Source organism: Pongo pygmaeus, chromosome 22 (assembly GCF_028885625.2).
Source record: "Pongo pygmaeus isolate AG05252 chromosome 22, NHGRI_mPonPyg2-v2.0_pri, whole genome shotgun sequence".
NCBI classification, from domain to species: Eukaryota; Metazoa; Chordata; class Mammalia; order Primates; family Hominidae; genus Pongo; species Pongo pygmaeus.
Window position 1 is genome coordinate 55,370,375 of NC_072395.2, and position 18,801 is coordinate 55,389,175.

The window sequence follows — 18,801 nt, forward strand, 5'->3', positions numbered from 1 at the left end:
GCATACACACAGACACACATATAGACATATGCAGGCACACAGACACACATAGACATACGCAGACACACACACATAAGCACCACATACATATGCACACAGATACACACATGCATACACACAGACACACATATAGGCATACGCAGACACACAGACACACATAGACATACGCATATGCAGACACACACACAGACACACACACATATAGACATATGCAGACACACACACACTCACACACCTCCCTCTGTCGTTAGCTCCTCCCAGTCCCCCACCCCAGGTCTGGCCTGGCTGTGGTTAGTGGAGCTCCCCTCACAGGCAGAAGAGTGTAACAGAGACTCACTGTGTACCTTTGATGCTGTAAAATGAAAACACTGATCTTCTGAAGTGTGATATTGATCACAGCTACATTTATAACATGACTATTCTTGAAAATTACATATCTGAGGCCAAGAAACACAATGTGAGACAGATTCAGGAATGGACATGCGTTCACTGGGTGGTTTTGTGTTGAGTACCATTGAGGGCTGCGGAGAAAACAGACAGGGAGGAATGTCAGGCCGGCCTGTCCACGGGGAGATGGAAGCTGCATTAAACACTGTGATCTGGCCTCATACTTGGGCTTGTAAGAAGCACTGTGGGAAATTCCGAGGGCAGCCCGGTGCTGGAAAGAGAAGGGATCAGGCCATCTCCCGCCAGGAGGATGTGGTGTCTGGGTTTCCCCTGTGGTCCAATGTGGGCAATGGCACTGGGAAGGTCTTCAAGCCCAGAAAGCAGCCTGCCCAGGGCGGTAGGCAACACCAAGCCCAGATGTCAGGACAGGCCACATCTGGCTGGAGGACGGGGGTGGGAGCCCCATAGGCAAGGCTGCCGGGCCAGCACCTGTCGGGCTCTGTGGGCCTGAGGGATTCTCCAGGTGACAGAGAGCCTGCGGCCTCAGGGGTGGGAGCTGCATCAGAAAGAGGGTCCTGCAGCCACTCAGGGGGCATCAGGGAGGCCGGGCCAGGGGCTGTGCAGGCTCAGGTCCTCCAGGGAGCAGACCCCAAGGCAGAATTCCCAGTGCAGGAGACGCACAGGGGAGAGACTGCTGGTGAAGGCAAAAGAGGAGGAGAGGGTTGGAGGCAGGCAGAGCCTCAGTGCCTTAGAGGAGTCCCCTGTGGAACCCGACTCAGTGCTCAGCCATGGACGAGAGGGCGGCCCCGCCACTGGAAGTGCAGCTGAGTCCCCCTCACTACAGGCTCTGAGCAGTGCCTGGGCAGCCTTGGAGTCTGCTAGAAACCTCCAGAAGCCAAATCATGCAAACCTGAGCAAAGCAGTGGGCCATGGGACTGAAGAAAGGGCCTGGCAGGTGATGAGCATGTGCCATGGAGGGAGGGAATGCAGTTCAAGGACCAGGGGATTTCCAACCTGGGCACCTAAAGGAGACTCCATCCCGAAAAGAAACTTACCTGAAATATTTGAAAAAACCGAGGTCCAGGTATAGAACAAATCCATAACCCCAGACACACAGGGACACGATAAATTATGTTACAGCGCTTTGAACAGAAAACAGTCTCACTTTAATTGCTGCCTGATTGTTATTAATTAAATTAATAGATGACTTCTGATGAGAGGTGTGGAAATACAGGATCTGTCTCTGTCCCCTTAGTGTGAAGACCAGAAGGTGGAGTGCCTGTACGAGGCACTGAAGAGAGCTGGAGACAGGCTCCTGGGCTCTTTCCCCATGGCCGTGCCCCTGGCTCTCCACTCCTCCATCAGCTACCTCGGCTTCTTCGTCAATGGCAGCCCCGCAGACGTCATCCGGGAATTCGCCATGACCTTCGCCACGGAAGCATCTCTCTTAGCAGGTGGGCAGCCCTGGCCGGTTGCACACACAGGGCCGGATTCACAGTGAGTGAGCCCTCTGTGGCAGGGACTAGCCCCCGGCACATGGATGCAGTGGGTAGGTTCCAGGGGAGCAGAGCCCAGCAGCAATGGTGGGATGGCTGGGTGGGCTTTCTTCCGGGCTCAGTGGCTGCACCTGTCCTCACCCAGGCACCTCCGTTTCCCACTTCTGGATTTTCAGCCAGGTGCCTGGACATGGCCCTAACCTGAGGCTGAACAATTTAACTAGATCCTCCTTCATGAGCCACTACATCCTTCAAAAATGTAAGCTGTTAGAAAGCTTCCAGACCAGCTTTGGTCTTCTCTTTAGGCGGGAATAGCCTTACGTTCACATTATATGGTTTTTAAAATGCTTAGTTATATACCAACAGCCTGGGAAAGTGCCCCAGAAGGGTGTGCCAAGCATCAAGCCTGAGTGGGTGACCATGACGGGGTTGGAGGCTGGTGCACACAGGGAGTCAGGGCCTCCCCACTCCAGCCTTCAGTGGGAGACACAGAAGTCCTACGTGACTTATTTCTGTATTTTCAGTATGAGCTTAGTGCTCTCTCCTTGGCCTCTCCAGGGAAAGATTATTTAGACTCATACTGAGAATCATCAAAATTCCCTTCTCTCCAGACACCAGCCCTGGCCAGGAGACCAAGGCTACCACTGGGGTTTAGTGGAAAGGATTGTGGACTTGATGTCAGAAGATGTGATTTTTTTCTGTGTCCCTGATGAGTGGCGTGACCTTAATCAAGTCATGTCCACTCTCTCTGTCTCTTTTTCTTTCTCTACAAAACAATGAGAGCTCTCACTCTTCAAGAACAATGTTGCCTGAGTCTGTGGCCCACCACGCCATAGTTCCCGGGACACAGAAGGCACTCAGTATTGCCGTGATTTGCCGACTCTAAAATCTGACGAGGCTGCAGTGCCTTGGTGGGAGGGCTCCCCACTCTCTCTCTCCGGGAGTGAGTCTGTCTCTGTGCTCAGACGTGTATGAAACACAGATCCTGGCCTGTAAATCCATCCACGAATCCTGGGCCTCCACTTGGATGGCAGCTTGTGAGTCTGGAGATCGAATCTGCTGGGTAATTAGAAAGTCGCCCCCGGTCTTTGTGGATTAGTCTCCTTTATCAAATGATGGCTCTTTCACACCCAGGCCCTCCCCCAGTGAACCTCATTGGCAGTATCTTAAAAACAGGAAACTGAGGCTGCAAAGGGTGAAGTGCCTGCCCAAGGTCACTGTGGTGTGTAGAGTGGTGTCCCCTAAAAATGTATGTCCACCAGGAACTTTGGAATGTGACCTCACTTGGGAATAGGGCCTGTGCAGATGCGATTGGTTGGGAGGAGGTCACACTGGATTAGGGTGGGTCCCCGTAAGTATAGAGGCCGCATAGAGACACAGAGAAGCCATGTGCCGACTGAGGCAGAGACCGGAGTGATGTAGCCACAGGCCAAGGGACGCCTGGGGCCACCAGAAACTGGAAGAAGCCAGGAAGGACCCTTCCCAGGAGCTTTCAGGGCGAGCGCAGCCCTGCCAACACCTTGATTTTGAACCTCTAGTCTCCAGAAATGGGAGAGAATAAATTTCTGTTGTTTGAAACCAGTCTAGTCCCCTAACCAGGCTGGTGGAGCTGGGACCTGAACCCAGCTCTGTCCTGCTCCATGCTGCCTGGGTTCATGCTGGGCAGCCCCACTTCCTGTGGGAGCCAGGGTTGACCTCACATCCACGCCCCGACCCTGAGCAGGCTGTGTCCTGCCCTTCCGTGGCCCATGCCTGACACCGAGGGGGTGGAGGGGCCTCTCTCAGTGATGAGTGACCAGTCACTACTCTGAAGTGGCCGAGGTCCCGCTCGGGGCAAATGCACGAGGCCCCCTGCCCGCATTGTCCCTCCCCAGTGAAACGTGCCCATAGGCACAGGTCCACAGAGAGAAGGAAACGCAAGGGCCCGTTCAGAAGTTGGTGTGACTCACTCTGACGTCAGCAACCTGCAGTGGGTCTTTCCCAGGCCGCACTCACTCACATGGCAAGGCGGTCCTCCCTGACTGCTAAAAACAAAAGTCAGAAAAGGAATTTCCCCACCACCTACACACTCATGCCGCTCTGGGCTGCGTAGCCTCAGTCCCCCGGCTTTCCTAGAGACCGTGGGAGCTTCCCATTTGCCTCTAAAGGTTCACCTCTCAGGTGGGAGACAGCAGTGGGCCCCAACTTTGGGGCTCCAGGGAAAGGCTTACATCACCCTTGACCTTTTTTAGGGAGTGAGCAGATCCTGTTTGTAAGTGCCTTGCCGTGGAGTGGGGGCAGGGGACCTCTGTGCACCGACACAGCGTCTCTAGCAGGAAACTTTAGGTTAGGAGGCTGATTTCCCACTGCAGCCTTGGCGAGCAGGCGCTGCCATCCTCCAGCAAATGCTGCTGAAGCAGAAATTGGGCCAGGCCCAGAGGCTCGGTCAAGGTCACCCTGCAAAAGGGGGCACGGTGCAGCCTAAAACTAGGTCTATCCAACACCAAAGTTTGTGTTGTTCCTGTCAAGACACAGACCGCCTCCCTAGGACATAAAATACTTTGAGGCTCAACTGAAATCAGATCCTGGCTGCTTCGGTGATGCCAGCTGCTCTGCTCACTGACCCAAGAGCCCCTTGCAGGACCAGGGAGGGCTAGGGCCACAAGTGCAGAGGACACCCAAAAAGACCTGAGGCTCAGCCACTCCCAGGACTTCCTGCTTCACCAAAACAAGGTGAACCTTAAAGACACTGTGTGTTTTATAGTTTTGTTGCCTAAAGAGTTTTCTTCTTGAAACTCTACAATTAAACAAAAAGCCATTGAACTGGAGCTCGGGCCTGCAAGTCCAGGCCACTGGGTAACGTGCACACCCCGGGGAATGGAGTAGCCGTTTACTCTGTGCATCTGAATTGTGCATTCAGGCAGCTAGCCTGCAAACTGATAGGTCCCCAAGACCCTGAACCCACATCTCCATATCCTCCTCTTTCCTACTTCCTGGAAAAATCTGCAGGGATCCAGCCATCTCCTTTATGATGTGAGTTCTGAGTGGGCCAAATGAGCTCTGAGTTCTGAGAGCCCTTGCCTTGTTGAGGAAGCATGGAGGTCGGAGGAAGGAGGCATTTAGGTAACAGTGCCCTGGCACCCTCTGTGTTTCCCTGATTTCACAGACTGCTCCGTGAAGCCTTGCACCAAGCAGCTGCATCTGACCTTGGCCCACAAGTTCTACCCCCACCACCAGAGGGCGCTGGAGCAGCTGGCCAGAGCCATCCCCCTGGGCCACAGCTGCCAGTGGACAGCAGCACTCTACTCCCGAGACATGCGCTTTGTGCACTACCAGGTGAGAGAGCCGAGCAGGGGCTCATAAGAAGCAGATGAATGGGCAGGGCTCAGTGGCTTACCCCTGTAATCCCAGCACTTTGGGAGGCCGAGGCGGGCGGATCATGAGGTCAGGAGATCGAGACCATCTTGGCTAACATGGTGAAACCCCGTCTCTACTAAAAATACAAAAAATTAGCCGGGCGCCTTGGCGGGCACCTGTAGTCCCAGCTACTCAGGAGGCTGAGGCAGGAGAATGGCGTGAACCCGGGAGGCGGAGTTTGCAGTGAACCCAGATCGCATCACTGCACTCCAGCCTGAGCTACAGAGCGAGACGTCTCAAAAAAAGACGCAGATGAATGAACAGCCACTCACCTGACAGCACGTACCCTCTGGAGCCCTCCAAGGGAGATATGTTAGTAGCAAGGAAAATTTCTATTGCTTCTCTAAAGCCATTCTCTTTCTTTTGCAATTTACAACCAGCATTCTTTTTTATGTGAGTTAGAGATGCACAGACATTTTAAAACAAAATAGAAGCATTTCCAATATTAGAAAAGGAAGCTGGGTGTGGTGGCCCACACCTATAATCCCAGCACTTTGGGAGGCTGAGGCAGGTGGATCACTTGAGGTCAGGTGTTCGAGACCAGCCTGGGCAACAGGGCAAAACCCTGTCTCTACTAAAAATACAAAAAATTAGCCGGGTGTGATGGCACGAACCTGTAATCCCAGCTACTCGGGAGGCTGAGGCCGAAGAATCACTTGAACCTGGGAGGTGGAGGTTGCAGTGAGCGGAGATCGTACCGTTGCACTCCAGCCTGGGCAACAGAGCCAGACTGGCAAAAAAAAAAAAAAAAAAAAAAAGACAGAAAGCAGAAAGGACTATTGTAAAGGTCTATGAATACATGTTTTGCTTATTAATTCTTTTTTATTTATTTATTTTTTAAATGTAGGGGCCATGCTAATCTTCTCCGTAGCGTTCCAATTTTAGTTACATGTGCTGCCAAAGTGAGCACAATTCACTTTAAAGAATGATTTGAGTGAAACCTCATTCTGGGACTTCCTGCCCATGAATTGATGGGTTTAGAAACGAAGTGTGTGATGCTCCTTTCAGACCCAGAGAGCACATGTGAATGAATCCACCATGTTCTGTATCGTATGAGAAGATGTCAATAACCTCACACCAAGGAAAGCAGATGTGAAAGTCTGCTTAAGCCTTCAGATCTTTTGTAGACAAAAAAGTACCTAGATGGATGGATGATGGATAGATCCCAAAATGTATTTCTTTTTTTTTTTTTTTTTTTTGAGAGGGAGTCTCACCCTGTTGCCCAGGGTGGAGTGCAGTGGAGTCATCCGCGCCCACTGCAACCTTCGCCTCCCAGGTTCAAGTGATTCTCCTGCCTCAGCTTCCCAAGTAGCTGGGACTACTGGCACCCACCACCATGCCCGGCTAATTTTTGTATTTTTAGTAGAGATGGGGTTTCACCATATTGGCCAGGCTGGTCTCAAACTCCTGACCTTGTGATCCACCCACCTCGGCCTTCCAAAGTGCTGGGATTACAGGCATAAGCCACCGCGCCTGGCCCCAAAATGTATTTCTAAATCTATCCAAAGAATTCTATGCTGCGTTTCGTTATATTCTGTGCTACATATTGCCAGACAAAGCTTTGGATGGAGACTTGGAGACACAGAACACATTGGAGGGGCAGAAAGCAGGAGGTGGCAGGTGATAGGCCTCCTATTGCTGCCATTTTCCAGTGTAAATCTTTGCTCGAGACATGAAACCCCTTGCCTCTTTTCTAGACCCTGAGAGCCCTATTCCAGTACAAACCCCAGAACGTGGATGAGCTGACGCTGAGACCTGGTGACTACATCTTTGTGGACCCCACACAGCAGGACGAAGCCAGCGAGGGCTGGGTGATTGGGATCTCACAGCGGACGGGCTGCCGGGGCTTCCTGCCGGAAAACTACACGGATCGAGCCAGCGAGTCTGACACGTGGGTGAAGCACAGGTGAGTGCTGCCTCTGGCTGCAGCCCCGTCATCTCTCTCTGAGTTACTGTGTGAGAGTGCCCACCTGCAAACAGTGTGCTTCTAGGCCATTCCATTATTGGTAAAATTGCATTCTCCATGCTGGCAAAATTATTCCTGCAGGTATATAGTAAACATCTTGGTTCATCCATGGTTTTCCGACGATAACATTCAAAAAAGAATGAATTACTCTGCATTAGAGTAATTTGAGATGGTAATCCCCAAATTATTGCAAAATACTACTTCCTTATCACAAACATAATAAATTATACTCAGAGGTCCTGAGCTTAGGTTTATTTATTCTTCTGCTCCGTGTATGAAATGTAAAGTCCTAGGGCGTATTATTAGTTTTCTATGACTGTATAATAAATTACCACTAAAACAAAGTGCAATTATTATCTTATTGTATTTATGCGTTGAGAGTCAGAGTCCAGCTTCACTGGGTCCTCAGCTCGGTGTCTCAAGGCTGTAATCAAGGTGCCTGCCAGGGCTGGGCTCCCCGCTGAGGCTTCACCGCCCCTCGCCTGAGCATACACAGTTGTTGGTGGAAGTGATTTCCTTGAAGCTGTAGGGCTTCTGGTGAGTTGCTTCTTCATCAGCTGAAGAATCTCTTAATTTTAGCACCTTTAGCATCATCTGGTGAGGCTAAGGATTTTCAGAATCATCAGATACTGGTTCTTTTTTGTTCAATGTTCTTCCCTCAATTTATCTCTTTCCTCTCCCGCTTCACTATAAATAACACGAAGAAACCAGGTGATACACTTAACACTTTGTTTGGAAATAGCCTTAGCTGTGTGACCAACATCATCGCTTACAAGTCCTGCTCTCCACGGACAATTTCATTAAACTCTCTGGCACACATGGGAAGGATCCTCCTTGCTCCGATTTCCTGGAACACGTGTCACATTCCTTTCTGAGTTCTCCCCGGAGGATTCACCTTTCGCATCCCTATTTCCACTAGCAATCTGTTCATGGTGATTTGGGCTTTCTCTGCCATGCTACTCAAAAGTCTCTTAGCCTCTGCTCACCGCCAAGTCCCAAAGTTGTTTCCACATTTTGAGTTCAGAAGGTTTCCAGCTTCCAATGGTTCGGCTTAGGATTTCATAATGATACGAAAGTGATATGGGTTCAATAGAAACTGTACTTCAAGTGCCCATACAGTCATTCTGCACTACACTTTCAGTCCAACATTTAACGAATTACATGAGATACTCAACACTTGATTATAAAATCGGCTTTGTGTTAGATTATTCCGCCCTATCATAGGCTACTGTAAGTGTTCTGAGAGTGTTTAAGGTAAGCTAGGCCAAGTGTGATGTTCAGTAGGTTAGGTGCGTTAAACGCATTTTCAATTTATGATGGGTTTGTTGGAACATAACCCCATCTGAAGTTGAAGAGCATCCTCTGTTTGTTAGAACAGCACCCCATTCCTGATACCAAATTTAGTAAAAGTTTAACCAGAGATGCAGAACCAGTCACTTTCATACAATATATAATACAGATAAGTATATGTACAGTTGTCCCTTGCTATCTGCAAGGGATTGGTTCCAGGACCCCCACAGATACCCAAATCCTCATGTTCTCAAGTCCCCAATATAAAATGCTGTAGTATTTACATGCAACTTATGCACATCACCCTGTATCCTTTAAATCATCTCTAGATTACTTGTGATACATAATACAATATAAATACTATGCAAATAGTTGTTATACAGTATTGTTTTTATTTGTATTTTTTAAATCGTATTGCTATTTTTTATCGATTAATTTTTTGAATATTTTTGGCCTGCAGTTGGTTGAATCCACAAATGCAGAACCTCCAGATACAAAGGGCTGACTGTACATACATAATATTTTATATTATATACACATGTATCACACACATATATATATATGGAAAGGTATATATGTATACACACATCTATATTGATTTACTACAATGAATTGCCTTATGGAATTACTGGGGCTAGCTAAGCAAGGGCAGACAGGCAGGAAGGGAGGATCCTACTCAGGCTGAAAACCCATGGGCAAGCTGAAGCTTGTTGTCCACATGTGGCAGTTGGAAGGACCACCCGGGTGATGGGAGAGCAGTCACAGACACAGCTGCTATTGAAGTCTCTGAGTGTGAGGAAAGCCTAAGTTTTTAAAAAATGCCTTCCGACTGCATAAGTCAGGCCTGCTCAGAATAATCTTGCTTTTGATTAATTTAAGTTCAACTGATTAGGGGTTCTCGTCACATTTGTAAAATCTCCTTCCAGCAGCACCTAGACTAGCATTTGATGGGATAGCTAGGAAGACTGTGTGTGATGCTTAGGATGACTACTGCCTCCCTTCCATCCTCCAGCTCTCATGAGAATGCCTCTTGTAGCCCACCCTGATCAGACATGTGCTAAAAAGGAAGTCTAGGAACTGTCATTCAGTCTGGCCAAGTTGCCACACCATAAAGCCATTGCAAAGTGTTAAGGTGGCTCTTGTGAGCTTTTTCACCCTCTTCTCCCAGGTTCCAGTTAGGAGAGTGGAGAGAGCAGGCAGAGGTCAGAGTACACATGGTGAAAAAAGAGAAAAGTTGCTCAGCCTCATGGGTGTGCATGTTGGGGTGGAGCTCTTGCAGGTGTCAAGACTGATGGTTGGAACAACTGAATGATGAGAGTGGGAGGAGAAGGGCAGAAATACACAGAAAAACCCTATGTTGTGGTTCTGGGCTTCCTGGCACCTTCAGAGCTGTGTGGCTGGGGAAGAGAGCCTGGAAAAGCACCATCATGGCCATCCCTCTGTCTCCAGGCAGGAGGTCTTAAAACCATTTTATATTTCACTCATTTGTTTAATTCTCTCCTAAAATGCTCCACAACTTCTCTAGGGTTCCCGCCATCACCCTGACAAATAAATAAATCATTAAGTTGAACACAGATGTATCAGCGTCTACTCAATCTACAGGTTTTCAGATCTGTGCTGGACATTTGCTGTGGACATCTATTTCCAGCATCTATACATCCAGGGAATTATTTTCTGTACCCTTCCTAATGAGGTTCACACACAAGGCAAAACTATGAAAATTGTGACATTTTATTTGAGTAGTCATTAAAAGCTACTTAAAAATTCTCAGAGGCTATATGGATAAGCCTCTGTGTGGGTAAGACTAGCATTTTGAGTAAATTAAGAAAGAATATATTTTGAAGAGCTGAAATAAATGATTGCATATTGGTCATTTTTATCCAAACCTCCCAAAAAAGAAAAGATGGTTTAATAGTACCTGATAGAAGCTCTTGGTGAAATGATTAGAATTTGCAAGAAATAGTAGTAAAAATAATGGAAGTATTGTCGGAAATATTTATAAAAGGAGATTTGGTGACTATGGCTGATTTCTTTAGGTATTATATTTCTTTTTGCTAATTATTCAGACACTGAGATTTTTATAACGAGCCAGGGACAGCACCTATGTCCCTGGGCTCCCCCACTAAACATAATAGCCACTTGACACTCAAGGAGAGCAGATTCCAGCTAAAGCCCCACAGCTGTGCATACATGACATTCCATATCATCTTCTCTTGAGGCCATGTAACTTCTTACCCTAATGAATAAGAACTTAGGACCACAAAATGCAAATATGGGATGAAAAATGCAGCCGTGGTCACGTGTCTTTATTTATTGATGTGTTGACTCCTAGTCTACTTAAATCTATTTTAAGGCAGCTTAAGAGATGTCCAATAGCTTTGCACACTAACATCACTCCCTGTGCCTGGCTCTGTGCCATGCATTTCCCTTATTAACTGATTTACTTCTCCAATACCCCTGGGATAGGCACTTTTATTGCTCCATTTTATAGTTGATGAAACTGAGACACAAAGAGATCAACTCACTTGCCTATGTTCACACAGCAAGTGAGCAGAGGAAGCCGGATTCCAGTCTTATACCTAATCCCACGCTTGGGCTTTCAGCTATGACCTCAGCTGCCTATAGAAGAGATCACTATAATTTAAAAATAAGTCCATAAATTAAATTATGACACATCCATATAATAAAATATTTGCAGCTTTAAAATAATTAAAAGGGAGAATTTTATATATTTATTTGAAAAACTATGCAAGATTTATTGATAAATGAAAAAAATTAGTTGCAGAACGATGTGTGTGGCATGATATACTTGTGGGGGCAGGGGAGAGAAACACATAACTGTCTGTAAATACATGTGCACAATATTTATTTCTATACATGTGTATGCCTAAAGGTTCCCTGGAAGGGAGAATGTCTAGAAACGTCTAACCATGGTTACCAGTGGGTGTTGGGAGTGGGAGCCAGAAGAATGGAACAGAAATGGGAGGGAGTCTTTTCAAACACGACCATTTCATAATATTTCAATGTATGAAAGGTATAAATGCATTACTTACTCAAAACATAAATTAATCCATTTTAAATTTCAAGAAGAGAATATAAGAAAGCTGGGTCAAAGGGAGAGTAAAGGTGGAAAAGCTAGACAAAGCCAGGGCTGAGGTTTGTCCACACCTTGGCATACGCTGTGAGCTCCCAGCTCTGGGCTTTCCCACATCCAATGAGAAAATGGACACACATTCAACCAACAGTCATGGCCATCCCAGATGCATGCAGACCAGCGGTTCAGGAGAAACACAATTTGCTGACATAGACATGTCCGTGGGTCCAGGGGCCACATCAAAATCACAGGATGTGGGTGCCACAAGGGATTGTAGAGATAACCGAAGGCAACTCCCCTGCTTGAGAGCTGAGTAGACTCAGGCCCAGAAGGCCAGTTGATGTTGTACAATCAAGGAAGCTCTTGCTTTCTTGGAAGCTCAGTTCATCACCTGATCCAATCAACAGTTTAAGGAATAGAGAGGAGATGCTGGCTGTGCCCTAACTAACCATCTCAATTTCAGGAGGGTTGGGGGCTCCCCTGTGGCCCTGCATCATTCATCATGTCTTTCGCTCTCTGCCCAGGATGGGAGAGTTTCACTGTCACAAAGGAACCACAAAGACTCTGCAGAAGATGAGTCAGCGGCTATGATACTTTTCACTTCACAATTAATACATTAGACACCTGCCATCAACATAACCATTCCAGCTTTTATGCCTGACGTTTCTGGGACTGTTCTTTCCAGAGGAACTTTCTCTTGAGAATTAATCAGTATTAACGAAAATTGCAATGAGAGGAAAGAGAAATAAGCTCTGGGCTAGGTGCTGTGGGTTGTCTGATTGGTCCTGCTTTGGAAGCACCCTCATTGTGGCTGGGGGAGCAGCAAGACACCCTGACAAGCTGTGATCTGTGCTTATGGGCCAGTGAGGCAGATGATGGGAGCTGTTGGACTTCACTGTGCTGGCTAAATCTTTTCAAATTGCTAAAAGTCCTTATTAAATATCTAAAGCTTTCAAAATCAGAAAATGATCCTTGAATGTCTCCACACATCACTGACATATTCATTAGTGGAAAATGGGGTCAGACAGCAATGTCCAGAGGCCAACTGACCCATGGACTGACAGATAGCTGTGCAAATGTTGAATAATTACTTCCTACAAGCCCTGGTCAGGACTCACACTTGCACAATCCAAGCAGCAGAACCGCTGGCGTTAGAGTGCCTGGAAACAGACCTGCAGGCACACCAGCAGGAATCCCCCTACCCGCCACAGAGGGCACCTTTCCCTGTACGAGTCTGCAGCTCCGATGTGTAGTACTTGTCAATTAACACATCAGTCACCCATCACCACTATAACGACCCCAGTCTCAGCCTCCATGCCGGATGGTGCAGGGATTCTTTGGACTTACCTACCGCAAAATCACACTATGATGTTTGTCCATTGCTTTGAAGATCAGAGATGGCCTGGAGAGAGTGGTGATGGAGGACTGTATTCACAAACACAGCAGCTTCCAATCCTCTGTACAGGAGAGCAGACAGAGCGCCCCTGTGGGACAAAGAACAGGGGGGCTTGAGTGTGAGAGAGAATAAGTGCCATCCCCCAGTCAAGATGAGGACATTCCCAACACTGAAGACAGACACAGCAGATTACTTCAAAAACCTCAGAGCAGGTTTACAGCAAATATCTCAGACATAAGAAAGGTACAATTAAGGGCTAAATTGCATCCTGCCAATATTCATATGTGGAGGTCCTGACCCCTAACACCTCAGAATGTGACCTTATTTGGAGACAGGGTCTTTGAAGAGGTGACTAAGTTCAAATGAGGGCATTAGAGTGGGCCCAGATCCAATATGCCTGGTGTCCTTATAAGAAGAAATGAGGACACAGACACACACAGAGGGACAGCCTGTGAGGACACGAGGAGAAGGTACCTGTCTACAAGCCAAGGAGAGAGGCCTCAAGAGAAACCAGCCTCAACGATGGCTTGACCTCAGACTCGCAGCCTCCAGGACTGTGAGGGCATCTGTGGCTGTCATTGAAGCCACTCAGCTGTGGGACTTTGTTATGGCCGCCCCAGGAAATGAACACAGGGACGTAGTGATGCAACCCCCAGATGGCAGCTATGTCCTTTTAAGAACCAGGGAGAATTCAAACACGTCTGTTTCATGGTGTAAGTTACCGTCAAGAGGCTCTCTTAAGTTAAAGAGAAAAATGAAAATGTGAAAATGTTAAGTTCTTTTCTTTCTCCTTCCATCACCCATGTTCACAGAGTAATCTTGATCGTATTTCATTTGAAAGACTAGCAAAATGTCCTCCGTTTCTCTCTGTAAACCTCACAGATGTCATCAGTTGATAGCAAAGCCCTACTACCTGCAGAGCGAGCCGCAGGGAGGCTGTGGGTGCCCTCGCCTTGCCCTCAGGAAGGGGAAGCCAACCAACATTTCCTGTGCTAATGTGGGGCTATGAATTGTGCCTCACTGCTCTGAGCATGTTAATTTGAAGAGGAAACTGTCGATTGTTCCAATGAGACTATCTATAGTCTTGGTCTACTTAGGATCAACTCAAGTGTGCGTTTCCTATCTGTTGGCATCTGACAGCTTGAGAAGATGCAAAGTAAATTGGCCTGGACCTGCCATAGTTTATAGATGGAGACAGGGCAGGCAACAGTGTAAGAAGATCAGGTGCAATGCAGGTGCTGAGATGCAGAAGAAAAGATGCCCTTTCTGGCTCTGGACGGGTCTCAGTGGAGGCGTGGGAGCTACTGCTGGTTTTATGAGAATGTGGGGACTTGAGACCTCTATGGGAGAAATGCAAACACTTGCAAATGAGCTGGATAAATAGAAACATGCCCTGTGCATGGCTGAGAACAGGAAACTGTGGCGGTGTGTCAATTCCTCCCAGAGTGGATCAAAGGGGATGGTGTATTAGTCAAGGTTCCCCAGAGACAGAGACAGAGACAAAGACAGAGAGACAGAGAGAAAGAGAGTGACCGAGAGAAAGAGAGAGAGAGAGATCTAGTTGAAGGAACTGGTTCAAGACTGTGAGCCTGGCAAGTCCACAATTTGCTGGGCAGGCCGGCAGGTGGGAGACCCTGGGAAACGTTGAGGTTACAGCTCAAGTCCAAAGGTGGTCTGGAGGCAGGATTTCCCCTTCCTCATGGGACCCCAGTTCGTTTTCTCTTAAAGCCTTCAACTGGTTGGATGAGACCCACCCACAGTGACGTGTCGAGACATTCAAGGACCATTTTCTGATTTAAAAAGCTTTAAATGTTTTTAATAAGGACTTTCAACTATTTAAAAAGATTGAGCCAGCACCATGGAGTCCAACAGCCCCATCAACTAGAGGGTGGTCTCTGCTTTACTCAGCCTAGTGACTTAAATGTTAATCTCATTCTAAAAAAATACCTTCACAGTGACATCTAAAATAACATTTGACCCAATACCTGGGTACTGTGGCCTAGCCACGTTGACATGTAAAATTAGCCATCATAGATGGTGATCATTGTAATAAAAAACCACGTCATCCACACTTCCTGAATCCTGAGCACTTTGCACACGCTACTTCATTTTGTGCTCATGGGAACCTTTCTGCTGAGGTTGTCCCGGACATTCTCAAGTACATACACGACCAGATGCTGGGTCTCCATGGCAACAACACGGTCTCACCTCTGTTCAAGCCGTGCTTTCCTTCCCCCGCAGGATGTACACCTTCAGTCTAGCCACGGACCTGAACTCCAGAAAGGATGGTGAAGCCAGCAGCAGATGCAGTGGGGAATTTCTTCCACAAACGGCAAGGAGTCTTAGCAGCTTACAGGCCTTGCAGGTAATAGAACATTCCCTTTTTTCTTTTAAGTAAACTAAGCAAAACTACACTTTGTATTAACTTCACGGTGGACACAGCTTCGTAGGTGTAGCTTTTGTTCCGTAGACACATCCTCCCTGCCCTAGAGTGTGGTCAGCAAGGGGGCCTCCCACCGGTGCTGAGGTGCCAGGGGGTCCTGCCCTGGTCTGTCTGCTCTGGGCAGACAGGGAGCCACCCCTCCATGGCAGAGTGCCCCACCTTGAGCTCCTCAAGGCAGCTTCAGTCATGGTACCAGGACACGGGGCAAGGAAGAGGCAGGGACACAGCACTGCCCTGAATCCCGAGTTCTCATCCCATTCCCTCATTCATGAGCCAAGCGGCCCCCAAGACGTCACCTGCCCCGGTGCCTTGGCCCCTCATCTTTTGAGGCAAAATTCTCCATAACCTGGGGGTCAGCAGATTCAGGCCAGGGTCCAGGGCACAGCAGGGCACCCCAAGTCGGCCACCCTCATGTGGCACATCCAGGAGTGCAGGCTGCCAGGCAGGGACACCAAGGAGCAGGCAGCCCCTCCCTGAAAGCAAACAAGTGACATCGCATCCCTGATCCCTGTCCTGTGATCTGAAACTTCACACTCCTTACAGAGGAGCCCTCAAGAAGGGGCTGTACCTGCTGCTGGCCTTTGTCCAGTTGTCACAGTAGTGGAAATACCTCTCTGTCCTTGTTCTTCCCAAATTCTTCCGCCTGTGCCCTGCCATGTGCCGCACACATTACTTTAGGATCTCTCATCCCTGCTATCCCCAATCGACACAGGAGGCACTATTCCTTCCCACTACCCATTTTACAGATCTGAAAACTGGGGCTTATGGAGGCTAGGAAGCTTGTCGGAGAGCACACAGCCTCCTAACCACTCTCCCATCAGATTGTTGGGAGGATTACATGAGATGGGCCATCCAGTGCCCACCACGGCCAGGCCCCTGGTGCGGAGAAACTATTGTGCCCAGAGGGTGGGGTTGCAGTAGCCTGGCTTATTCCCTAGTCCCCGGGGCCCAGCCTGGTGCCTGGTCCATAAATCTCCAGAACAACCAAAAGAAGGCTCTGCCGGAACTTGTCACTGGCTCACCCTAAGGTCAACGCTCACCCTCTGTTACGGATTGAATTGTGTGCCTCCAAAATTCCTATCTCGAAGTCCTAACCCCTAGTCCCACTGAATGTGATTGTATTTGTAGACAAGGCCTTTAAAGAGGTATTTAAGGTTAAATGAGGCAACACAGGTGATGCAATCTGATCCAATCTGACTGCTGCCCTTATAAGAAGAGGGGATGAGGAAACAGACACACAAGAGGGATGGCCCTGTGAGGACACAGGGAGGGGACACCACCGGCAAGCCCCAGACAGAGTCCTCAAAAGGAACCAGCCCTGGCAACACCGTCATCTCTGACCTCCAGCCTCCAGGACTGTGGGAGAGTAAACTTCTGCTGTGGAAGCTAAACAGTCAACCCACACGCAGCGTCCCTGTCGCCATTTGCGCCTCCTGGCAGCTGGTGCAAATCAGCCCAAAGCTAAGTGGCCTTGGCAGGTCTTTGCAGCCTTGGTGGCTAGGCGAGGAGGCCTTTTCTTGAGAAATCAAGAATGTGTCTCTGAAGCTGGGTCCATGTGAAATGGTGATCAGTATTCACCATGTGAGAAAGGCCCAGACTCAGGAGAGCTGAGACTCCCCAGGGCTGTGGCCTCAAGATTTAAAAAGCTGATTTAAAAAGCTTTAAATGTTTTTAATAAGGACTTTCAGCTATTTAAAAAGATTGAGCCAGCACCATGGAGTCCAACAGCCCCATCATCTGGAGAGTGGTCTCTGCTTTATTCAGCCCAGTGACTTAAATGTTAATCTCATTCTAAAAAAATACCTTCACAGTGACATCTAAAATAACTTTTGACCCAATACCTGGGTACTGTGGAGAAGTACCCAGGTATTGGGTAGGGGGAGAGCCTGGAATGAAAGTCTCTGCTCGTAGCTCAGCCTGTGTCTAGACCGTGCTTTCAATGGCTGAAAACAGAACATGCGTCTGCCTGTGAACTGGCCCCCCTCACATGGTCTTCTCTATAGGGATCTCACCCCTTCCCTACAGTAAGAAAAGACAGCTGGCCGCAGGTCTGGTAGAATCATGGCCCCAGAGATGATGCCCTAAGCACGGGCACCTGTGCATGTGACCGTATTAGGAAAGAGAGTTTCTGCAGATGGGATTGAGTGGAGGGTCTTGAAATGGGGAAATGATCCTGGGTTATCCAGGAGGGCCCTAAACCCCATCACAAGTGTGCTGATGAGAGAAAAGCAGAGGGGATCTGATACAGCAGCAGAGGAGGCCATGCAGCCACACAGGCAGAGACTGGAGCAATGTGGCCACAAGCCAAGGAATGCCTGGGGCCACCAGGAGCTGGAAGAAGCAAAGAATAAATTCTCCCCTAGAATGTCAGAGGGAGCATGGCCCTGCCAACACCTTGACTTTGGACTTCCAGCCTCCAGAGCTGTGAGAGAATAAATGTCTGTTGCTTTGCACCACCCAGCCTGTTATGGCAGCCCCAGGACACCAACGCAGCACCTGCTGTCTAGAGAATTGGTGCAGTCCTGCCTCATTCCACAGATCTCAGAGGTCAGTCCATTCCACTCCCCACAGGGCTTTCTTTTGCTTTATCATCATATTCCTGTGGCAAAGCTCCACAGAAGAACATTTAAAATGCTCTGAGCTCTTCCAGGAAGAAAATACCCCAAATCCAAAACTTCAGCCCACAAGTTGAAAACTTCAGGGACTTTGTTACTAGGCAGAATGAGGTTCCAAGCACATGCGTGCTTTGCAATCTACTTTCAGATCAGCTCTCTACAGGAGAATGGGCTAGGATGTTTTAATATTCATTCTGGGATGGGGCGGTGGGTGCTGCCTCTTGGTGTCAGTGTAGGCAACCTCTGCATAACTACACTTCACATGCAAGAGAGCAAGACAGCAAGACAAACCTTCCCCTGAAGCTCTTCCCCAGGTGATGCGTGTTTCTATCCTGAAACAAACAACTGAAGTTCTCCAATAAGGGAAAGAAATATTATTCACTTGGTCTTACCGTGTATCTGTTTTGAAGACTCAGCCCGGTGACCCTAAGAAAGTGTTTGCATGGCGACTGCAAACGTTCTCACTGGCTCACCAATCCCATAGTTTATGCACCTACCAAATGTAGTCAGGGCTACCTAGAACTGTCTGGTCCTGATAAATTTCAGCAGCTGGAAATTCTGCATTGTCCAGGCCAGTGGGGACCTCACAAGGGATCCACAGGATCTGGCAGGAGCTGCCCGTGGTGCTGACCCCAAGAACGTTTGCTTGCAAGGCAGGTGAAATTGGCCCCCACCCTACTTTCTGGTGTCCCTTCCTTCCCAGTAGTTTCCGATCACT

At 48.3% G+C, this 18,801-nt stretch overlaps 1 protein-coding gene and 1 pseudogene across 3 annotated transcripts in view; one reads left to right on the forward strand and one right to left on the reverse strand.

Annotated features, from left to right (window-relative positions):
- The window catches only part of UBASH3A (ubiquitin associated and SH3 domain containing A), a 47,063-nt gene that overhangs the window by 7,486 nt on the left and 20,776 nt on the right, over positions 1-18,801 (forward strand). For 2 of the 3 annotated variants that reach the window (XM_054468934.2, XM_054468936.2), the window contains exons 4-7: positions 1,643-1,841; positions 5,029-5,198; positions 6,977-7,185; positions 15,267-15,390. In XM_054468934.2, the coding sequence (XP_054324909.2) occupies positions 1,643-1,841; positions 5,029-5,198; positions 6,977-7,185; positions 15,267-15,390 (702 nt within the window). Of the gene's footprint in view, positions 1-1,642; positions 1,842-2,028; positions 2,143-5,028; positions 5,199-6,976; positions 7,186-15,266; positions 15,391-18,801 lie in introns of all 3 variants that reach the window. The other variant, XM_054468935.2, reaches the window with a different exon arrangement.
- On the reverse strand, positions 6,091-6,189 carry LOC129022738 (U6 spliceosomal RNA; annotated as a pseudogene).